General features: G+C 47.1%; 1 protein-coding gene across 2 annotated transcripts; it reads left to right on the top strand.

Moving 5' to 3' along the window:
* Positions 1 to 2,068: 2,068 nt before the first annotated feature.
* LOC117657706 (uncharacterized) lies at positions 2,069 to 15,955 on the top strand. Of its 2 annotated transcripts, none has more exons than XM_087880159.1 (7): positions 2,069 to 2,203; positions 3,436 to 3,658; positions 5,791 to 5,914; positions 9,479 to 9,621; positions 12,258 to 12,322; positions 15,400 to 15,498; positions 15,736 to 15,955. In XM_087880159.1, the coding sequence occupies exons 2-7, from the start codon at positions 3,437 to 3,439 to the stop codon at positions 15,896 to 15,898; spliced, it is 816 nt and encodes a 271-aa protein (XP_087736285.1). In that variant the 5' UTR covers positions 2,069 to 2,203; position 3,436; the 3' UTR covers positions 15,899 to 15,955. The 2 variants fall into 2 exon arrangements, with proteins under 2 accessions (XP_087736285.1, XP_060539584.1); XM_060683601.2 differs by having other exon boundaries at positions 12,258 to 12,364.
* The last annotated feature ends 256 nt before the right edge of the window (positions 15,956 to 16,211 follow it).

The raw sequence follows: 16,211 nt of genomic DNA, 5'->3' as shown, positions 1-16,211 counted from the left end.
GGATGGATGGATGGATGGATGGAAGGAAGGAAGGAAGGAAGGAAGGAAGGAATAGGAATAGCACTTAGACTTATATACCACTTCACAGTGCTTTCCAGCCCTCTCTAAACAGTTTACAGAGTCAGCCTCTTGCCCCCAACAATCTGGGTCCTCATATTATCGATCTCGGAAGGTTGAAAGGCTGAGTCAACCTTGAGCTGGTCAGTATCAAACTGCCAAATTGCAGGCAGCCGGCAAGCAGCAGAATTAGCCTGCAGTACTGCATTCAAACCACTGCGCCACCATAGCTCAAACTCCCACTCCCACTGTGTCCCTGACACTGTCTAACCATCTCATCATCCTTTGGCCTTCCAACTTTCCCAACGTGGGGGTCTTCTCCAAGGAGTCCTCTCTTGTCGTTAGGTGGCCAAAGTGTTTGAGCTTCACCTTCAGGATCTGTCCCATCCAAAGGACAATCAGGGTTAATTTCCTTTCAAAGACCGCTCGGATCTCACCGCAGCCCAGGGGACTTTTGATTCCAGGGTCTTCTGCAACGCCACAATTTGAAAGCATCCAGTGTTGATCACCACAATATTAAAAAAAAAAGATGTTGAGACTCTGGAAAGAGTGCCGAGAAGAGCAACCAAGATATTGAAGGGACTAAAAGAGACGAAGAAGAATTGCAGGAACTGAGTATCTTTAGTCTTTCAGTGTTTCTCAACCTTGGGAATTTTTTTTTTTCCATTAAGAGTTTTTATTTTATAAACAAACAAACAAACAATACATAATCAATCATTCAATATATCTTCTGAATACATCTTTTGTATCTTCTTTTTACTCCTCCAATATTTATCATATCTTAATATTATCATTTCCTTTATTATGACATTTCCCCCACATTTCTTACTTCTCTATTAATACATTTATCTATCTTTTAGTTTTATTAAAAATTAAACAACAATTTTATCCCCAACAACCTTCAACCCCCTCTCCCCTCCCCCACCCCCGACTTCCCAGAGCAAAAACAGGGTGTAACATTAAACAAGCATAAGCTAAAATATACTAACTTACTACAAGATTCAAAACTCCCTCAGACTCTTTAACTCCTCTTCTAAGCTGGCTGGGGAATTCTGGGAGTTGAAGTCCATCCATCTTAAAGTTCCCAAGGTTGAGAAACACAGGTTGAAGAGAACGACTAGGGCTGATATGAGTCAATAGGGGAAGCCGGATTCGCTTAACAACCCCCTGACTCACTCACTGTCAAGATGGTAGCCCGTCTTATGATGCGAGCGAAGCGCCTAAAGCAGTGTTTCTCTGAGGAAACATGAGGAGGACCTGGTTTGTGGGGGCAATAAGCTGACTTTGTATAAAAATATACAAAAGTATGAAGGCTATTGCTTAACGCACTGTAAGACGCCCTGAGTCTCCGGAGAAGGGCGGCATATAAATCAAATTAAAAAAAAAAAAATTGTCCTCACTGTTAGGAAGTTTCTCTTTAATTCCCTGGTAGCGCAGCAGACTAAAGCACTGTTATTAACATCAGCTGGCCTGCAATTACTGCAAGTTCAAATCTCACCAGGCTCAAGGTTGACTCAGCCTTCCATCCTTTCTAAGGTAGGTAAAATGAGGATTATGGGGGCAATAAGCTGACTTTGTATAAAATATACAAAAAGTATGAAGGCTATTGCTTAACGCATTGTAAGCCGCCCTGAGTCTCCGGAGAAGGGCGGCACAAATAAATAAATAAATAAATAAATAAATAAATAAATAAATAAATAAATAAATAAATAAATAAATAAATAAATAAATCTCAACCTTGGTAGCTTGAAGATGGGTGGACTTCAACTCCCAGAATCCCCCAGCCAGCGCTGCTGGCTGGGGGATTCTGGGAGTTGAAGTCCACCCATCTTCAAGCTACCAAGGTTGAGAAACACTGGCCGAAAGCAAGGAAACGAGGCCGGGGGACCCGCCGCCGCCCCCCCCCCCCCCGCTTCCCTCCCGGGCTGCCAACGGTGCGGAGGGGATGCCTATTGCTCAGCCTGCGCCGGGCGGGGGGGGGGATGCGGACCGCGGGGAGAGCACAGGCCTCCCCCCCCGCACTCCCGCCTCTGCGTGTCACAATGTAGCCGCCCGTCGGCTGAGCAGCGGCGGCAGCGGAGCCCGGAGCCCCAGCAGCGCCTCGAACCCGCCGGGCACCAGCCGCGCCAGCTGCTCTCGGGGACAGGCAAGCCACGCCCCTCGGCGCGGAAACGCCCCTCCCGGCCAGCCCCCGCGGGCGCCGCGTTGGAGCACCGGCAGAGGGGTCCTTGGAGCGCCGGGAGGGGGAGTTGACCCCCCCCCCGGCTTGGGGGGCTCCTGGGAGGAGGGGGGCTCAACAGCCGGGGCCCAGAAGCCGTCTAGAGCAGGGGTCTCCAACCTTGGCAACTTTAAGCCTTGGAGGACTTCAACTCCCAGAATTCCCCAGCCAGCTTCGCTGGCTGGGGGATTCTGGGAGTTGAAGTCCTCCAGGCTTAAAGTTGCCAAGGTTGGAGACCCCTGATGTAGGGCATCCTGTAGGGCATCCTACAAAACTTTCTCCCTGGGGGGCTGAACTATCACTCCCAACATCCCTTTGGGAGCACGAGCCATGGCAAAGGGTGTTGGGAGTTGTATTCTCAGATCTGTAGCTGCCCCAAAGAAGAGGGGGGGTCAAATTATTCTCCAAAGCACCAAGAAGGCAGGACAAGAAACAATGGGTGGAAACTAATCCAGGAGAGAAGCAACCTGGAATTTTTTTTTTTTAAATTTGATTTATATGCCGCCCTTCTCCGGAGACTCAGGGCGTCTTACAGTGCGTTAAGCAATAGCCTTCATACTTTTGTATATTTATACAAAGTCAGCTTATTGCCCCCACAATCTGGGTCCTCATTTTACCTAGCTTAGAAAGGATGGAAGGCTGAGTCAACCTTGAGCCTGGCGAGATTTGAACTTACTTTAATTGCAGACAGCTGGTGTTAAATTGCAGTGCCTTTGTCTGCAGAGCTATCCAGGCTCAATTAACAGTGAGGGGAACAGAAGTTGCCACCAGAAATCGTGGGCGCTCCATCGCTGGAGGTTTTTAAGAACAAATTAAACAGCCACTAATCTGATATGGTACAGGTTCTCCTGCTTGAGCATGGGGCTGGACTAGAAGACCTCCAAGGTTCCTTCCAGCTCGATTCTATTCTGTCTAGAGAGGCAGAGGTTGTGCCTCTTGCCTGTAGGATCTGCGCCCCTTCTGGGGTCTGAAAACCCCAGCAATGGCGGTCTTGCCATGCTTTACTGCCCCCCCCCGCTGTTTTTTGCCTTTTGAGAGCACTGCCCTCTAAACATGCTCAGAGGTAACCTTTCCTGCCTTGCCAGTGAATGGGGTGGGTGGGGGTGGGTTGAATTCCTCTGTGCCTGACTCTCCCCCTCCCTTCTGGCCGAGGTGTGCAGGATGGAGACCCTGGAGGAATTCGACGGTGAGTACCCGCTCGTCCTGTCCTTCTGCGAGCGGATCTCCCCCCAGGATTACGAGGGCCAAGGCCTGAGCTACACCCAGAAGTCCCTGCAGGAGCTCTTCACCCAGATGGAGCGGAAGCCCAGCATCTGCGAGCGGGTGGTGCGGAAGAGGAAGCAGGCCGAGAACGAGAGGGGCAACCTGGGGCAGTACCTCAAGGTGAGGCTGCAGCTGGCCAAGGAAGGGACCCTGGGGTGGGCAGAGGGGTGCCCTCCCCACCTGGTCGGGGTGCAGCAGAGGCTTTGGCCCAGGGCTGTCTGCAGGGCAGAGTCAAAAAGTCAGCCCAGTGGTCTCGAGGGTGCAAGCAGAACAGAGAGAGCGGTTATCACACGTCCTGGCTGCCATCTTGACTTTTTTGACTCTGCTCGACCATTACCTGGCTTCTTATCCCTTTTAAGAAGCTGTTTGTGGCTCAGGCATCCTTCCATAGCAGCTCTGCCTGCAGGAGAGCCTGGCGCTTCACTCTGCCCAGCTGGAGCAAGTGCCCAACCCAAAGGCCCTGACCCTCACTCGGCCTCAGCTCTTCTGCCCCAGAGAGAGAGAAAGGCTGGGCTCAGACACGATCTGGATCCCGGGCGCTCTGGATGAAGGATGGCCATCTGGAGACCCTGGACATCCCCAGGTCTCCGGCTGTGTCCGATAAGGTGGTCTGTGCTGATTCACTGCTCCAGTGGTGAAATCCAATTTTTTTTAATACCAGTTCTGTGGGCGTGGCTTGGTGGGCATGGCAGAAGAAGGATACTGCAAAGTCCCCAATCTCCACCCCACTCCAGGGGAAGGATACTGCAAAATCCTCATTCCCTCCCCACTCTGGGACCAGCCAGAGGTGGTATTTGCCGGTTCTCTGAACTGCTCAAAATTTCCGCTACCGGTTCTCCAGAACCTGTCAGAACCTGCTGGATTTCATACCCCTGCACTTCTCCCGTAATCACCAGCCAGCATGATGGGAGTTATGGTCCAAGCAGTGCCAGGCTGTGCCCTTGACTGCTCTTGTCCTGACAGCAGGACAGAAATTGTCTCCTGCAAGGAGGAAGTCAACAGGCTGGGTCCTGCTATGTCCTTTCAGCTCAGTTTGATTGATTGTCCCTTGCAAATTCAGATCCAATAACAGATATCAGCTGATCCGCCTGGAGAGGAGGGGCTGCAGCGTCTTAAAGCATCTATTCCCTTTGGGTGGAAATCTAGCCCAGCAGGGAGGAGATGGGTGGAACTGCCTTTAAATCTACACTTCCACTTTTCTACTTGCTGGAAATTTTATCTTTTGAGCAACTCTACTTGGCAGCCCTTCGCCTTCTTTGCGCCTGGAGGTCACTTTGGCTCGCCTGTTCCCGGTTTTCCCTAGCCCCATTTGCCCCAAGAGCCAGTGGTTAGAATGCAGCATAATCATCATCATAATCATAAGTTTATTTGTCAAGCATATATAAGATAACAGGTAAAAGTATAAACATAATTTGAATACATGAAAAGAGTAAGTAAAAAGGTTAATTCTGCTGACTGCCAACTGTCAGCAATTTGGCAGTTCGAACTTGACTGGCTCAAGGTTGACTCAGCCTTCCATCCTTCCGAGGTCAGTAAATGAGAACCCAGATTGTTGGGGGCAATAGTAAACCACTTAGGGAAGGCTTTAAAGCACTATGAAGCGGTATATAAGTTCTATTCCTATTGCTTTGCTTTTCCCTTTCCCTTCCTTTCCTTTCCTTCGTTCCTTCCTTACTCCCTGCCTGCCTGCCTGCCTGCCTTGATGTGCAGTGGTTAGAATGCAGTATTGCAGGTTAACTCTGCCCACTGCCAAAAGTTCGATTCTTACCAACTGAAGGTTGACTGAACCTTCCACCCTTCCGAGGTCAGTAAAATGAGGACCCAGATTGTTGGGGGCAAGAGGCTGGCTCTGTAAACCACTTAGAGAGGGGCTATAAAAGCACAGTGAAGCGGTATATAAATCTATAGGGCTATTGCTATTCCTTCCTTCCTTCCTTCCTTCCTTCCTTCCTTCCTTCCTTCCTTCCGTCCGTCCTTCCTTCCTTCCTTCCTTCCTTCCTTCCTTCCTTCCTCCCTCCCTCCCTCCCTCCTTCCCTCCTTCCCTCCCTCCCTCCTCTGCCCACTGCCAGCAGTTCAAATCTCACCAGGCTCAAGGTTGACTCAGGCTTCCATCCTTCCGAGGTCAGTAAAATGGGGATTCAGATTGTTGGGGGAAGAGGCTGGCTCTGTAAACCGCTTAGAGAGGGGCTGTAAAGCACTGTGAAGCGGTATATAAGTCTAAGTGCTGTTGCTGTCGCTTTGCTCTCTTCCAGGCCAAGTTCTTTGCCCTGCTGCAGGGCGATGTGAATTATGACAACACCCTGGGGGAAATGGAGATGGAGGAAAAAGTTGAGCAACTCAAGCGGGAGATGGAGAAGGCCAACGATTACGCCCGCGGTAACTCTGCCTTTCCTTTCCTCTCACTTGAACTGGGTGTTTGTCTTCAGGTGTTTTCCTGCTCATTCCCACACTCTCCCCTGGACACTTTGAATAGTTGTGGGACCCGAGGGAGCCACGATGCTGACCAGAGGGGCCACCTTCTGTGTTGCTCTTCCTGAGACCACCCCCACAACATCACTGGCTGCATTCACACACGGCAGAGGGATTTATTTATTTATTTATTGGTTCGATTTATATGCCGCCCTTCTCCGGAGACTCAGGGCGGCTTACAATGCGTTATGCAATAGCCGTCATACTTTTGTATATACCTGCTTAGTAGGGCTTTCGGCCCCCCCCCCAAGAGGTGTTCTTTTTTTTATATAAAGTCAGCTTATTGCCCCCACAATCCGGGTCCTCAGGGCTACAATCCACTGACTGGCAGAAGGCAGCAAAGCCATACCAACAAAGCCGCACACCTTGGGCTCCCCTCCAGGGACTGCATGTTGCAGCCCACAGCTGGTACCAGCCCAAAAGTGGTGAGAAGCCAGTTGTTGTCTTAGCATATGGTATGAACTAATCTGGCACCGTGCCCCGGTGATGTGCAGAGCACGAGCGTTTTGTGAATGTAACAGTGGTGTTTTTAGAATAGAAATAGAAATAGAAATATTTATTTTATTTTATTTTTTATTATTCGTATTTCTACGCCGCCCACTCTCCGAGGACTCTGGGCGGCTTACACCAAAGACAGTATACTAAATAGCATATTGCTATTTAGTATAAATAATAGAAATAGAATAAATAATAGAAATAGAAATAGAAATAGAAATAGAATAGGAATAGGAATAGGAATAGGAATAGGAATAGGAATAGAATAGAATAGAATAGAATAGAATAGAATAGAATAGAATAGAATAGAATAGAATAGAATAGAATAGAATAGAATAGAATAGAATAGAATAGAATAGAATAGAATAGAACAGAACAGAACAGAACAGAACAGAACAGAATAACAGAGTTGGAAGGGACCTTGGAGGTCTTCTAGTCCAACCCCCTGCTTAGGCAGGAAACTCTATAGCATTTCAGACAAATGGTTATCCAATTTCTTCTTAAAAGCCTCCAGGGATGAAATGCCCACGATTTCTGGAGGCAAGCTGTTCCACTGATTAATTGTTCTAACTGTCAGGAAATTTCTCCTTAATTCCAGGTTGCTCCTCTCCTTGATTAGCTTCCACCCATTGCTTCTTGTCTTGCCCTCTGGTGCTTTGGAGATAAGCTTGACTCGCTCTTCTTTGTAGCAGCCCCTGAGATATTGGAAGACTGCTATCATGAAGTAATATTCATGAGCCGCCCTGAGTCTCCGGAGAGGGGCGGCATATAAATTTAATAAATAAATAAATAAATAAATGAGGAGAAAGCCACAATGCTGGCATCCAGCTGGTTAGTAAGCTTCAGATTGAGAGCTGCAGGAGCTTCCTTTGAATCCTGAAGTGATCACAGTGTTTTTGCAGGAGACTACCGTTGTCTTTCCTACCAGGGTGCCCAGTTGCTCTGGTCAAGCCAGACTCCCTGAGCATCCTTCCATGGCCTCCAGCTCCACCAGTGGAAATCTGGAACAGCCAAAACCAGAACTTCATCCAAAGGTGCTTTTTCAAGAGGCAACTGGATTTTCTTGGTTTTCCTTGAGGACGTTTCGCTTCTCATCCGAGAAGCTTCTTCAGCTCTAACTGGATGGTGGGGAATGGAAGGATTTATATTCCTTGCAGATAGCTGGTCCTTTGCATCCTTTGAGAGGGTCGTTGAGGCCACTTGGAGATTTGTCTGTGTCCTCAGGGTCACCTGAGTGGTGCAAATGGATGTGGAGCCTTCTTGGAACTGTTTAAAGGACGGTGTTGTGGAGCTGCCAATCCTTCCATTCCCCCCCCAAATGTCCTCAAGGAAAAACCAAGGAAGTCCAGTTGCCTCTTGGGGAAAAAAGCACCTTTGGAACAACCATGACCTGGAGGACTGTTTTTATTTCCCTTCAAGTGGGTAAGGCTGAAAAATGCAGGTATTTTTTTTTCTTGTCCAACTATGATTTAGATGTGTCTGACAGAGGAGCCTGTTCTGGTGACCTGGTTGCATCTCAGCTTGACGATATGTCAAGTGCTGAATCTTGTATTTGTATTTGTTTATTGAAGGCCTTTTCAAACAAAACAGAAAAGAAAAAGGGAAAAGACAAAACAGTTACAGAAATAACAATCTAAAAATATATGATATATGACATTAAAATTTTACAATATCAAATTTCAATAGCTAAGTTGCCAAGACTAGATAACCCAAATAAGATAGCTCCTCTCTAACTCAGCTCGTCTTTCTTACAATCAATGAAGTTCTTTTCAATATAACTGGCTCGTATTGCTGTCATCCTTTTAAGATAGCGGGTGATGGCCCTTACCAGGGGAGGAGAGTCTGCCTTCAACAGAAATGATAATTTATGCCTTATATTCCAGTGGGGAAATTTATTTATAATTGGGGACAGATATTGTTTCCTTACTTCCTCATACAGCCTACATTCGAATATTATATGCGCCGTGTCCTCCACGACGTTTACCCCACATATGCATGTTCTTTTGTCATACGGGATTTTCCGGTAACGGCCGAATCTAACGTTGGTATCTAGAAGTTCGAATCTAAACTTAACAAATAACTGTCTCTCCACTGATGGCATTTCTAGATGTAAATACTTTTCCAGAGTGAAAGTTGTTTTAACTGCTGTCAGCAGTTTAAGGGAGTGAGCCTGGAGGACTGAGAATCTCCACAAACATTTAGAACTGCATCCACATCACCTACTCAGGCACTCAGGGCCCTGGGTGAACGCAACTGTTTGAAAACCGGGATTAGCAGCCCCATTTATGGCCCCGAAATGGAGATGGGGGGAGCGCAAGGCTTGACCATCCCTTGTTGTCTTTTTCCTTGCCAAGTGCACCTGCCAGGTTTATTTTGAAAGAATTGCATTCCAGATTTAGGAAATAAAAATTTGGGTACAGATATACCTTTGTCAATCTTTGCTTAACAGCATGTCCTTGTCTCATTAAAGTCAAAACAAAACACAACTTAATACAATCAGGGGCCTAAAGGATAAAATGAAAACCAGGGGATCAGGGGAGTCTGGGGTGGGGTGGGGGGGTTTAAGAAAGTCAAGATGGTGACCACAACCATGCAAAGAAAGTCCTGCCCCTTTTTATGCATTAGAACAGGGGTCTCCAAACGTGGCCACTTTAAGACTTGTGGCCTTCAACTCCCAGAATTCCTCAGCCAGCAAAGTTGGCTGAGGAATTCTGGGAGTAGAAGTCCACATGCCTTAAAATGGCCACGTTTGGAGACCCCTGCATTAGAAGCATCACATTCTTCTAATGTGACAAAATGACAACCACTGTGGTTGTGATTGTCATTTTGACTCTCCTGCAGAGGAAGGTTGCAGCCATTGGCAAACCAGGTTCCAACATGGCTTAGCCCCCACACCACACCCCTAACCCTTCCAATTGTGGGCACACACAGGTGGGAGGCAGAAGTGGCAGAGAGTGAAACTTTGCTCCTTTTCAGCTGCCAAGACCTCATCCTGGAGGCCGGCCGAGAGGAGGGTCCGGAGGCCTATACTGATGGGAGGATTCAGCCCGCCGGAGTCCAAGCTCTGGGACTCGGGCCTTCCAGCCATGCCCAAAATCTTCGGTTCTTTCCCAAAGCAGGTATGTGCTTCTCGTCTCTGCAACCTCTTGTCTTTCCAGATGCTGCCCCTCTGCGTTGGGGTTGGGAGGAAGGCAAGCATTAGCTACAAACAAAGGGACTTTCTTGGTGGTGGCCCCCAGAGTGGGCTGGACCAGGGGTGGGTTCTACTTACCTTTACTACCGGTTCGCAACGGGATCTGTGGCTTTTTTTTATGACTGGGATTTTATGCTGGGTTTACTGCTCCTGCTTCTAATTTTTAACTGGTTATCTTCCTCCATTTTCTTTTAAAAGCCTTTAGTGATGGGACACCCACAACTTGGGTATGTCTAGTCTAGTGAAGAGAAGGACCAGGGGAGACAGGATAGCAGTCTTCCAATATTTGAGGGGCTGCCCCAGAGAGGAGGGAGGGGGTCAAGCTATTTTCCAAAGCACCCGAAGGCCAGACAAGGAATAAGGGATGGAAACTGACCAAGGAGAGATTCAACCTAGAGATGAGGAGGAATTTTCTGACAGTGAGAACAATCAACCCATGGAACAGAAGTTCCCTTCAGAAGTTGTGGGACCTTCATCACTGGAAGCTTTCAAGAAGAGACTGGACTGTCAGGAATGGTGTAGGCAGGTTTCCTGCTTGGGCAGGGGGTTGGACTAGATGACCTACAAGATCCCTTCCAACCAGTGGTGGGTTTCAAAATTTTTACTACCGGTTCTGTGGGCGTGGTTTGGTGGGTGTGGCATGGCTTGGTGGGCGTGTCAAGGGAAGGATACTGTAAAATCTCCATTCCCACCCCAATCCAGGGGAAATTTACTGCAAAATCCCCATTTCCTCCCGATCAGCTGGGACTTTGGAGGCAGAGAATAGATGGGGGAGGGGCCAGTCAGAATTTTTACTACCGGTTCTCCGAACTACTCAAAATTTCCTCTACTGGTTCTCCAGAACTGGTCAGAACCTGCTAAAACTCACCTCTGCTTCCAACCAGATATGGGTTTCAGCAGGTTCTAACCAGTTCTGGAGAACCAGTAGAGGAAATTTTGAGTAGTTCGGAGAACCGGTAAATACCACCTCTGATTAGCCCCGCCCCCATCTATTCTCTGCCTCCTGACTCCCAGCTGATCGGGAGGAAATGGGGATTTTGCAGTAACCTTCCCCTGCCACGCCCACCAAGCCACACCCACCAAGCCATACCACATCCACTAAGCCCTGTTCACAGAACCGGTAGTAAAAAAATTTGAATCCCACCACTGCATCTAACTCTGTTGATCTGTAATCTGTAAATTTCTGAAGGCAAGCCATTCCTTCAGTGCGATTAATTGTTCTCAGTGTGATTAATTGTTCTCAGTGCCAGGACATTTCTCCTTAATTCCAGGTTGCTTCTCTCCTTGATCAGATTCCAACCATTGTTTCTTTCTTGCCTTCTGGTGCTTTGAAGACTAGTTTGACCCCCTCTTCTTTGTGGCAGCCCCTCAAATATTGGAACACTGCTATCATGTCCCCCAGTCCTTCTTTTCTCTAGACTAGACAGACCAATTCCTGCAACCGTTCTTTGAATGTTTTAACCTCCAGATCCTTACTCATCCTAGCTGCTCTTCTCTGCACTCTTTCAAACATTGTCTTCTTCTCCTCAGGTCTTTGCACAATGCCTGCCTTGAGAATGTTCATAAGTAAACATTCATAAGTAAACATCATAAGTAAACATCAAACAGCCCAAGCAAACTTCTTATTTCTAGGATTGACTCTGGCTTGTTCAGGAAACCCAGTGATGGTTGGATGTACTTTAACAGAGTTGGGAGGGACCTTGTAGGTCATCTAATCCATTCCTGACAAATTGCAGTCCAGTCTCTTCTTGAAAGTCTCCAGTGATGAAGCTTCCACAACTTCTGAAGGCAACTTCTCTTCCATGGGTTGATTGTTCTCACTGTCAGAAAATTCCTCCTTATTTCTAGGTTGAATCTCTCCTTGGTCAGTTTCCATCCATTATTCCTTGTCTGGCCTTCGGGTGCCTTGGAAAATAGTTTGACCCCCTTCCTCCTCTCTGTGGCAGCCCCTCCAATATTGGACGACTGCTATCCTGTCTCCCCTGGTCCTTCTCTTCACTAGACTAGCCAGGCCCAGTTCCTGCAACCGTTCATTGTATGTTTTAGCCTCCAGTCCCCTCATCATCCTGGTTGCTCTTCTCTGCACTCTTTCTAGAGTCTCCACATCTGTTTTATACTGTGGTGACCCAAACTGGATGCAGGACTCTAGGTGTGGCCTTACTAAGGCTTTAGAGTGGTACTAGTACCTCCCTTGATCTTGATTGTTTCCCTCTATTAATGCAATTTAGGATTGCATTGGCTTTTTTGGCTGCCTCTGCACACTGCTGGCTCCTATTTAACTGGTTGTCCACTAAGACTCCAAGATCCCTCTCACAGTGACTGTTATTAAGCCTGGTTTCACCCAGTCTATATGTGTACTTTTGGGGGTTTTCTTTCCTGTGTAAGACTTTACTTTTCTCTACATTGAATTTCGTTTTGTTAGATGTGTTAATATATTGTGCTTTTCATTTACTTGGACTTGTTAAAGAGAGAGGATTTTCTCCAGGCGTAGCAACTTCTGCATAATTCTCCCAAAACATCATTACTTGTTTGAATATAATCTGCTGCTCTTTACCCCGACAGATGGAGAGAAACAATCCAGACTTGAAGCAGCTTTGGGCCGGCATGTCACCTGTCAATCAAAAGAGGTCAGAAGCCAGACAGGGAGACGGAAGCTGTATAGAAATGAGGTAGAATTGTCACCTTCACAGACCTTCCTGAGCCACCTGTGGGCTTGAAGTGTTTCTCAATCTCAGCAAATTGTAAGATATTTGGACTTCGACACCAAAAGTCCCTAGAAAGCAAGGAATTCTGGGAACTGAAGTCAAATATACGTGTCCCAAGATAATGTTGCAGGATCCAGTCTGGGTTGGTCACCAAGACCAGAGCTTTACATTCTGGTGAGAGAGACAGTAACAGAGTTGGCAGGGACCTTGGAGGTCATCTAGTCATACCACCAACCCCCTGCTCACGCAGTACTAGAGATTCGAACCGCTGAACTGCCAACTTTTCTGATTGACAAGCTCAGTGTCTTAGCCACTGAGCCACCTGGTCAGGCAGGTGCCAAGTTCCCCGCGGATGGGTTCCAGCATAAGTCTGAAAGCTCAGAAGACAAAACCTCTGATCCCGGTGATCAGCCCAGATTGGATCCTGAAGTCCATGCATCTTTTTAAAATTACTTATTATTTTATTGATTTTTAAAAATAATAACAAAAAAACCATAACAAAAGACAAAATTAGAAATGCAGAAATGGAAAAATTGGATGGAAGTGGGAATATTGACTTTGGATCTGCTGATTGAGATGTTGATGATGAATTCTTAATATGTATTGTGTTAAGACATAATTATCATCTGTAAATAATAATAATAATAATAATAATAATAATAATAATAATAATAATAATAATAATAATAATAATAATAATAATATAATTTTATTTCTATACCGCCCTTCTCCCGAAGGACTCAGGGCGGTGTACAGCCAATTTAAAAACACAAAACACAACAATGATTAAAAATTAAAATAATTAAATAGATTTGGCCGATTTAAAAAATTTAAAATACCCCAATTTAAAATTATCATGTCGATAGCCCGGCCTGGCGGAACAACAGGGTCTTCAGTGCACAGCGAAACACCCGGAGGTCGGAGATCTTACGTATTTCCGGGGGCAGTTCATTCCACAGGGCTGGGGCTCCCACAGAGAAGGCCCTCCCCCTGGGTGTCGCCAGCCGACATAACTTGGCCGATGGCACCCTGAGGAGACCCTCTCTGTGGGAGCGGACTGGCCGGTGGGAGGCTATTGGTGGCAGAAGACGGTCTCGAAGGTACCCGGGTCCTATGCCATGGAGCGCTTTAAAGGTGGTAACCAACACCTTGAATCGCACCCGGAAGACCACTGGGAGCCAGTGTAATTCAGTGGCAATATTTACCACTGCAGCATTTGCTAACAACATTGTATGGACCACCAGTATTTTCAGCTTCTGAGACATCCGAAATATTAGAACAACTTGTTAAATCTTTTGAAACTAAAAATACCACTCTACATTTTAAAGATACTTGTTATCAATAAATCAGTTTGGTGTGCATATGCTAAGAAATGGGTTGGGTAGGGTAGGGTAGGGTAGGGTAGGGTAGGGTAGGGTAGGGTAGGGTAGGGTAGGGTAGAGTAGAATAGAATAGAATAGAATAGAATAGAATAGAATAGAATAGAATAGAATTCTTTATTGGCAAAGTGTGATTGGACACACAAAAAATTAGAAATTCCTCTATTGCCTAGACAATGAGAGTTTGAGTGTCACTGGGCCTCAGCTTCCTTGAAACACATGTTTTTACAATATCGTACATTTACTTAAGTTTTGGGAGAAAAACATTGGAAAATGAAATGTATGGCCGCTTTTACTCATCGGACTGAAGAGCTGACTACACTTGCAATCCACCTATTGCCTACAAATGTACGGACAAATATAATGAAATATGCAAGTCAGTTTTACAAAGTATATAGTAGGCTAAAAACATGAAAATTATATAAATACAAAAAAGATATTTCTACTCAAATAATAACTCCATTAGATAAGTATATATATATAATAATAACTATTTATTGCTAAAATGATAAGTCCTTCTTTGTTGTAGCTTTTCACTTTTTAAAAAAGTACTTTCTACATGTATTTATTTTTTCGATAAAGTCTTAAAATTGCTGAGGTTGAGAAATGCTGGGCTAGAGCTTCCCCCTGGAACAGGCTGGCTGGGGAATTCTGGGAGTTGAAGTCCTCTAGACTTAACATTGCCAAGGTTGGAGAGACCCCTGCTCTGGAAAACCAACCCCACAGGACCAGCTTATGCTTCAGGAGGTCATGTGAATCCAAGCAGTTGGGCCAACTTAACCAAGTTCTGCCAGGGCAAAGTACCCAAAGTTAAGGAAGGTATTGCATGCTGTGGTTCCAGGTGGAATTCAATTTTTTTTACTATTGGTTTTACTGCTGGTTCTGTGGGCATGGCTTGGTGGGCGTGGTGTGGCTTGGTAGGCGTGGCAGGGGAAGGATACTGCAAAATCTCCCTCTCCACCCCACTCCAGGAGAAGGATACTGCGAAATTCCCATTCTCACCCCACTCCAGGGGAAGGATACTGCAAAGTCTCCATTCCCGCCCCACTCCTGGGGGAAGGATATTGCAAAATCTCCATTCCTACCTCCCTCTGGGGTGGTATTTGCCGGTTCTCTGAACTACTCAAAATTTCTGCTACCGGTTCTCCAGAACCTGCTGAATAGCACCTCTGTGTGGTTCCTCCCGGCTGGTTTTCTGGTATAAATCGGCTACAAGAAAAGGGAGTGGGAGGGAAGAGGTAATTCAACCAGCATTGAGTTGGCCAGCTTGGAAGGCAGTGGGAGGGACTGGGCTAAGGGCCACTGAGCGGCCCCTGAAATGGAGGAATACCTGACTGATGGGGGGAAGTGAAGAGATGGAGGATGAGTTGCCTCCCTCCGATCATCCTACGGAAGGAACGAGGTGCAAAGCAGGTGCCAGGGTGATCCAAGGGAATCTGGCATCCGCAGGGCTGCCACAGATCCTTGTGGTGGGAAGAGGGAGGGGGCGGGAAGGACCTGGTCTACCTCAAAAGAGCAATACCCAGGGGAGAGTAAGGGAAGGCCAGGTGCAGAGGTGCCCGTAGTCTCTGGGGCACATTCTCTGTAGGACTCCTCTTTCCTTTTTCCCATCCTTCACAGCATGGTTGATCTACGCCCTCTAATGCTGAATCCTGGTGGATTTCGTCCCTCGTTTCTCACAAGCAACTCTGTCCACCGGCTGAAATACGCTTTCCCAAGGTACATTTGCCTTCATTCGTACATCCGTTGCTTTTCCTTGGACCATTTTCCCCCTCTTTTAAGGTGGTGGACCTGGCGGTGGGTCCAACAAGGTGAGTTTCAGACGCATCTCAACTCTTGGCCCTTCCTAGGGAGGAAGGCTGAGGGTTCCACCGGATGGTCTGGTACTGCAGGCCCTTCTTCTGGAGAAGGGGGTCGGGGGAGCCAGCCCTGACTGCAGACGTGGGTTTCTTCCAGGGTTCCTGCCAGCAGCTCCCCCACCTCACCTTCCCAAAGTTCTGGCCCTTCCAGCACTACTTCCGTTTTCAACACACCTGTGCTGGCCAGGTTCAGAGGCAACAAGGAGGACGAGACGGACAAGGGAAGCCCAGGCCCCGATACAAACTCTGCAGGGGCCTAAATGCCTTTTCGTGTATGGGAAGATGCTACGTGAATAAAAAGTTTGGTGCACGCTCCTCAGGGTAGGTGTGGGGCTGGGTCTCTGTCTCTCCGCATCTGCGTGTGTAGGCTCTGCTGCTCAGCTAACCCCAGTGCAACAGGAAGTAAACAGAACGTCTATTTTGTTGAGTGAAAAGGAGATGGCCAAGCACATTGAAGTGTCCTTCCTTTCCTCTGTTTCCTTCCTCTCTCCCTCCCTCCCTCTCCTTCCTTCCTTCCTTCCTCCCTTCCTTCCATTCTCCCTTCCTCTCCTTCCTTCCTTCCATCCTCCCTTC

The sequence above is a fragment of the Pantherophis guttatus genome, chromosome 17, assembly GCF_059756535.1.
Source record: "Pantherophis guttatus breed Tessera chromosome 17, ASM5975653v1, whole genome shotgun sequence".
In the NCBI taxonomy this organism is placed as follows: domain Eukaryota; kingdom Metazoa; phylum Chordata; class Lepidosauria; order Squamata; family Colubridae; genus Pantherophis; species Pantherophis guttatus.
The sequence above is the reverse complement of the archived record's forward strand: the minus strand, read 5'-3'. Positions and strand labels throughout refer to the sequence as shown.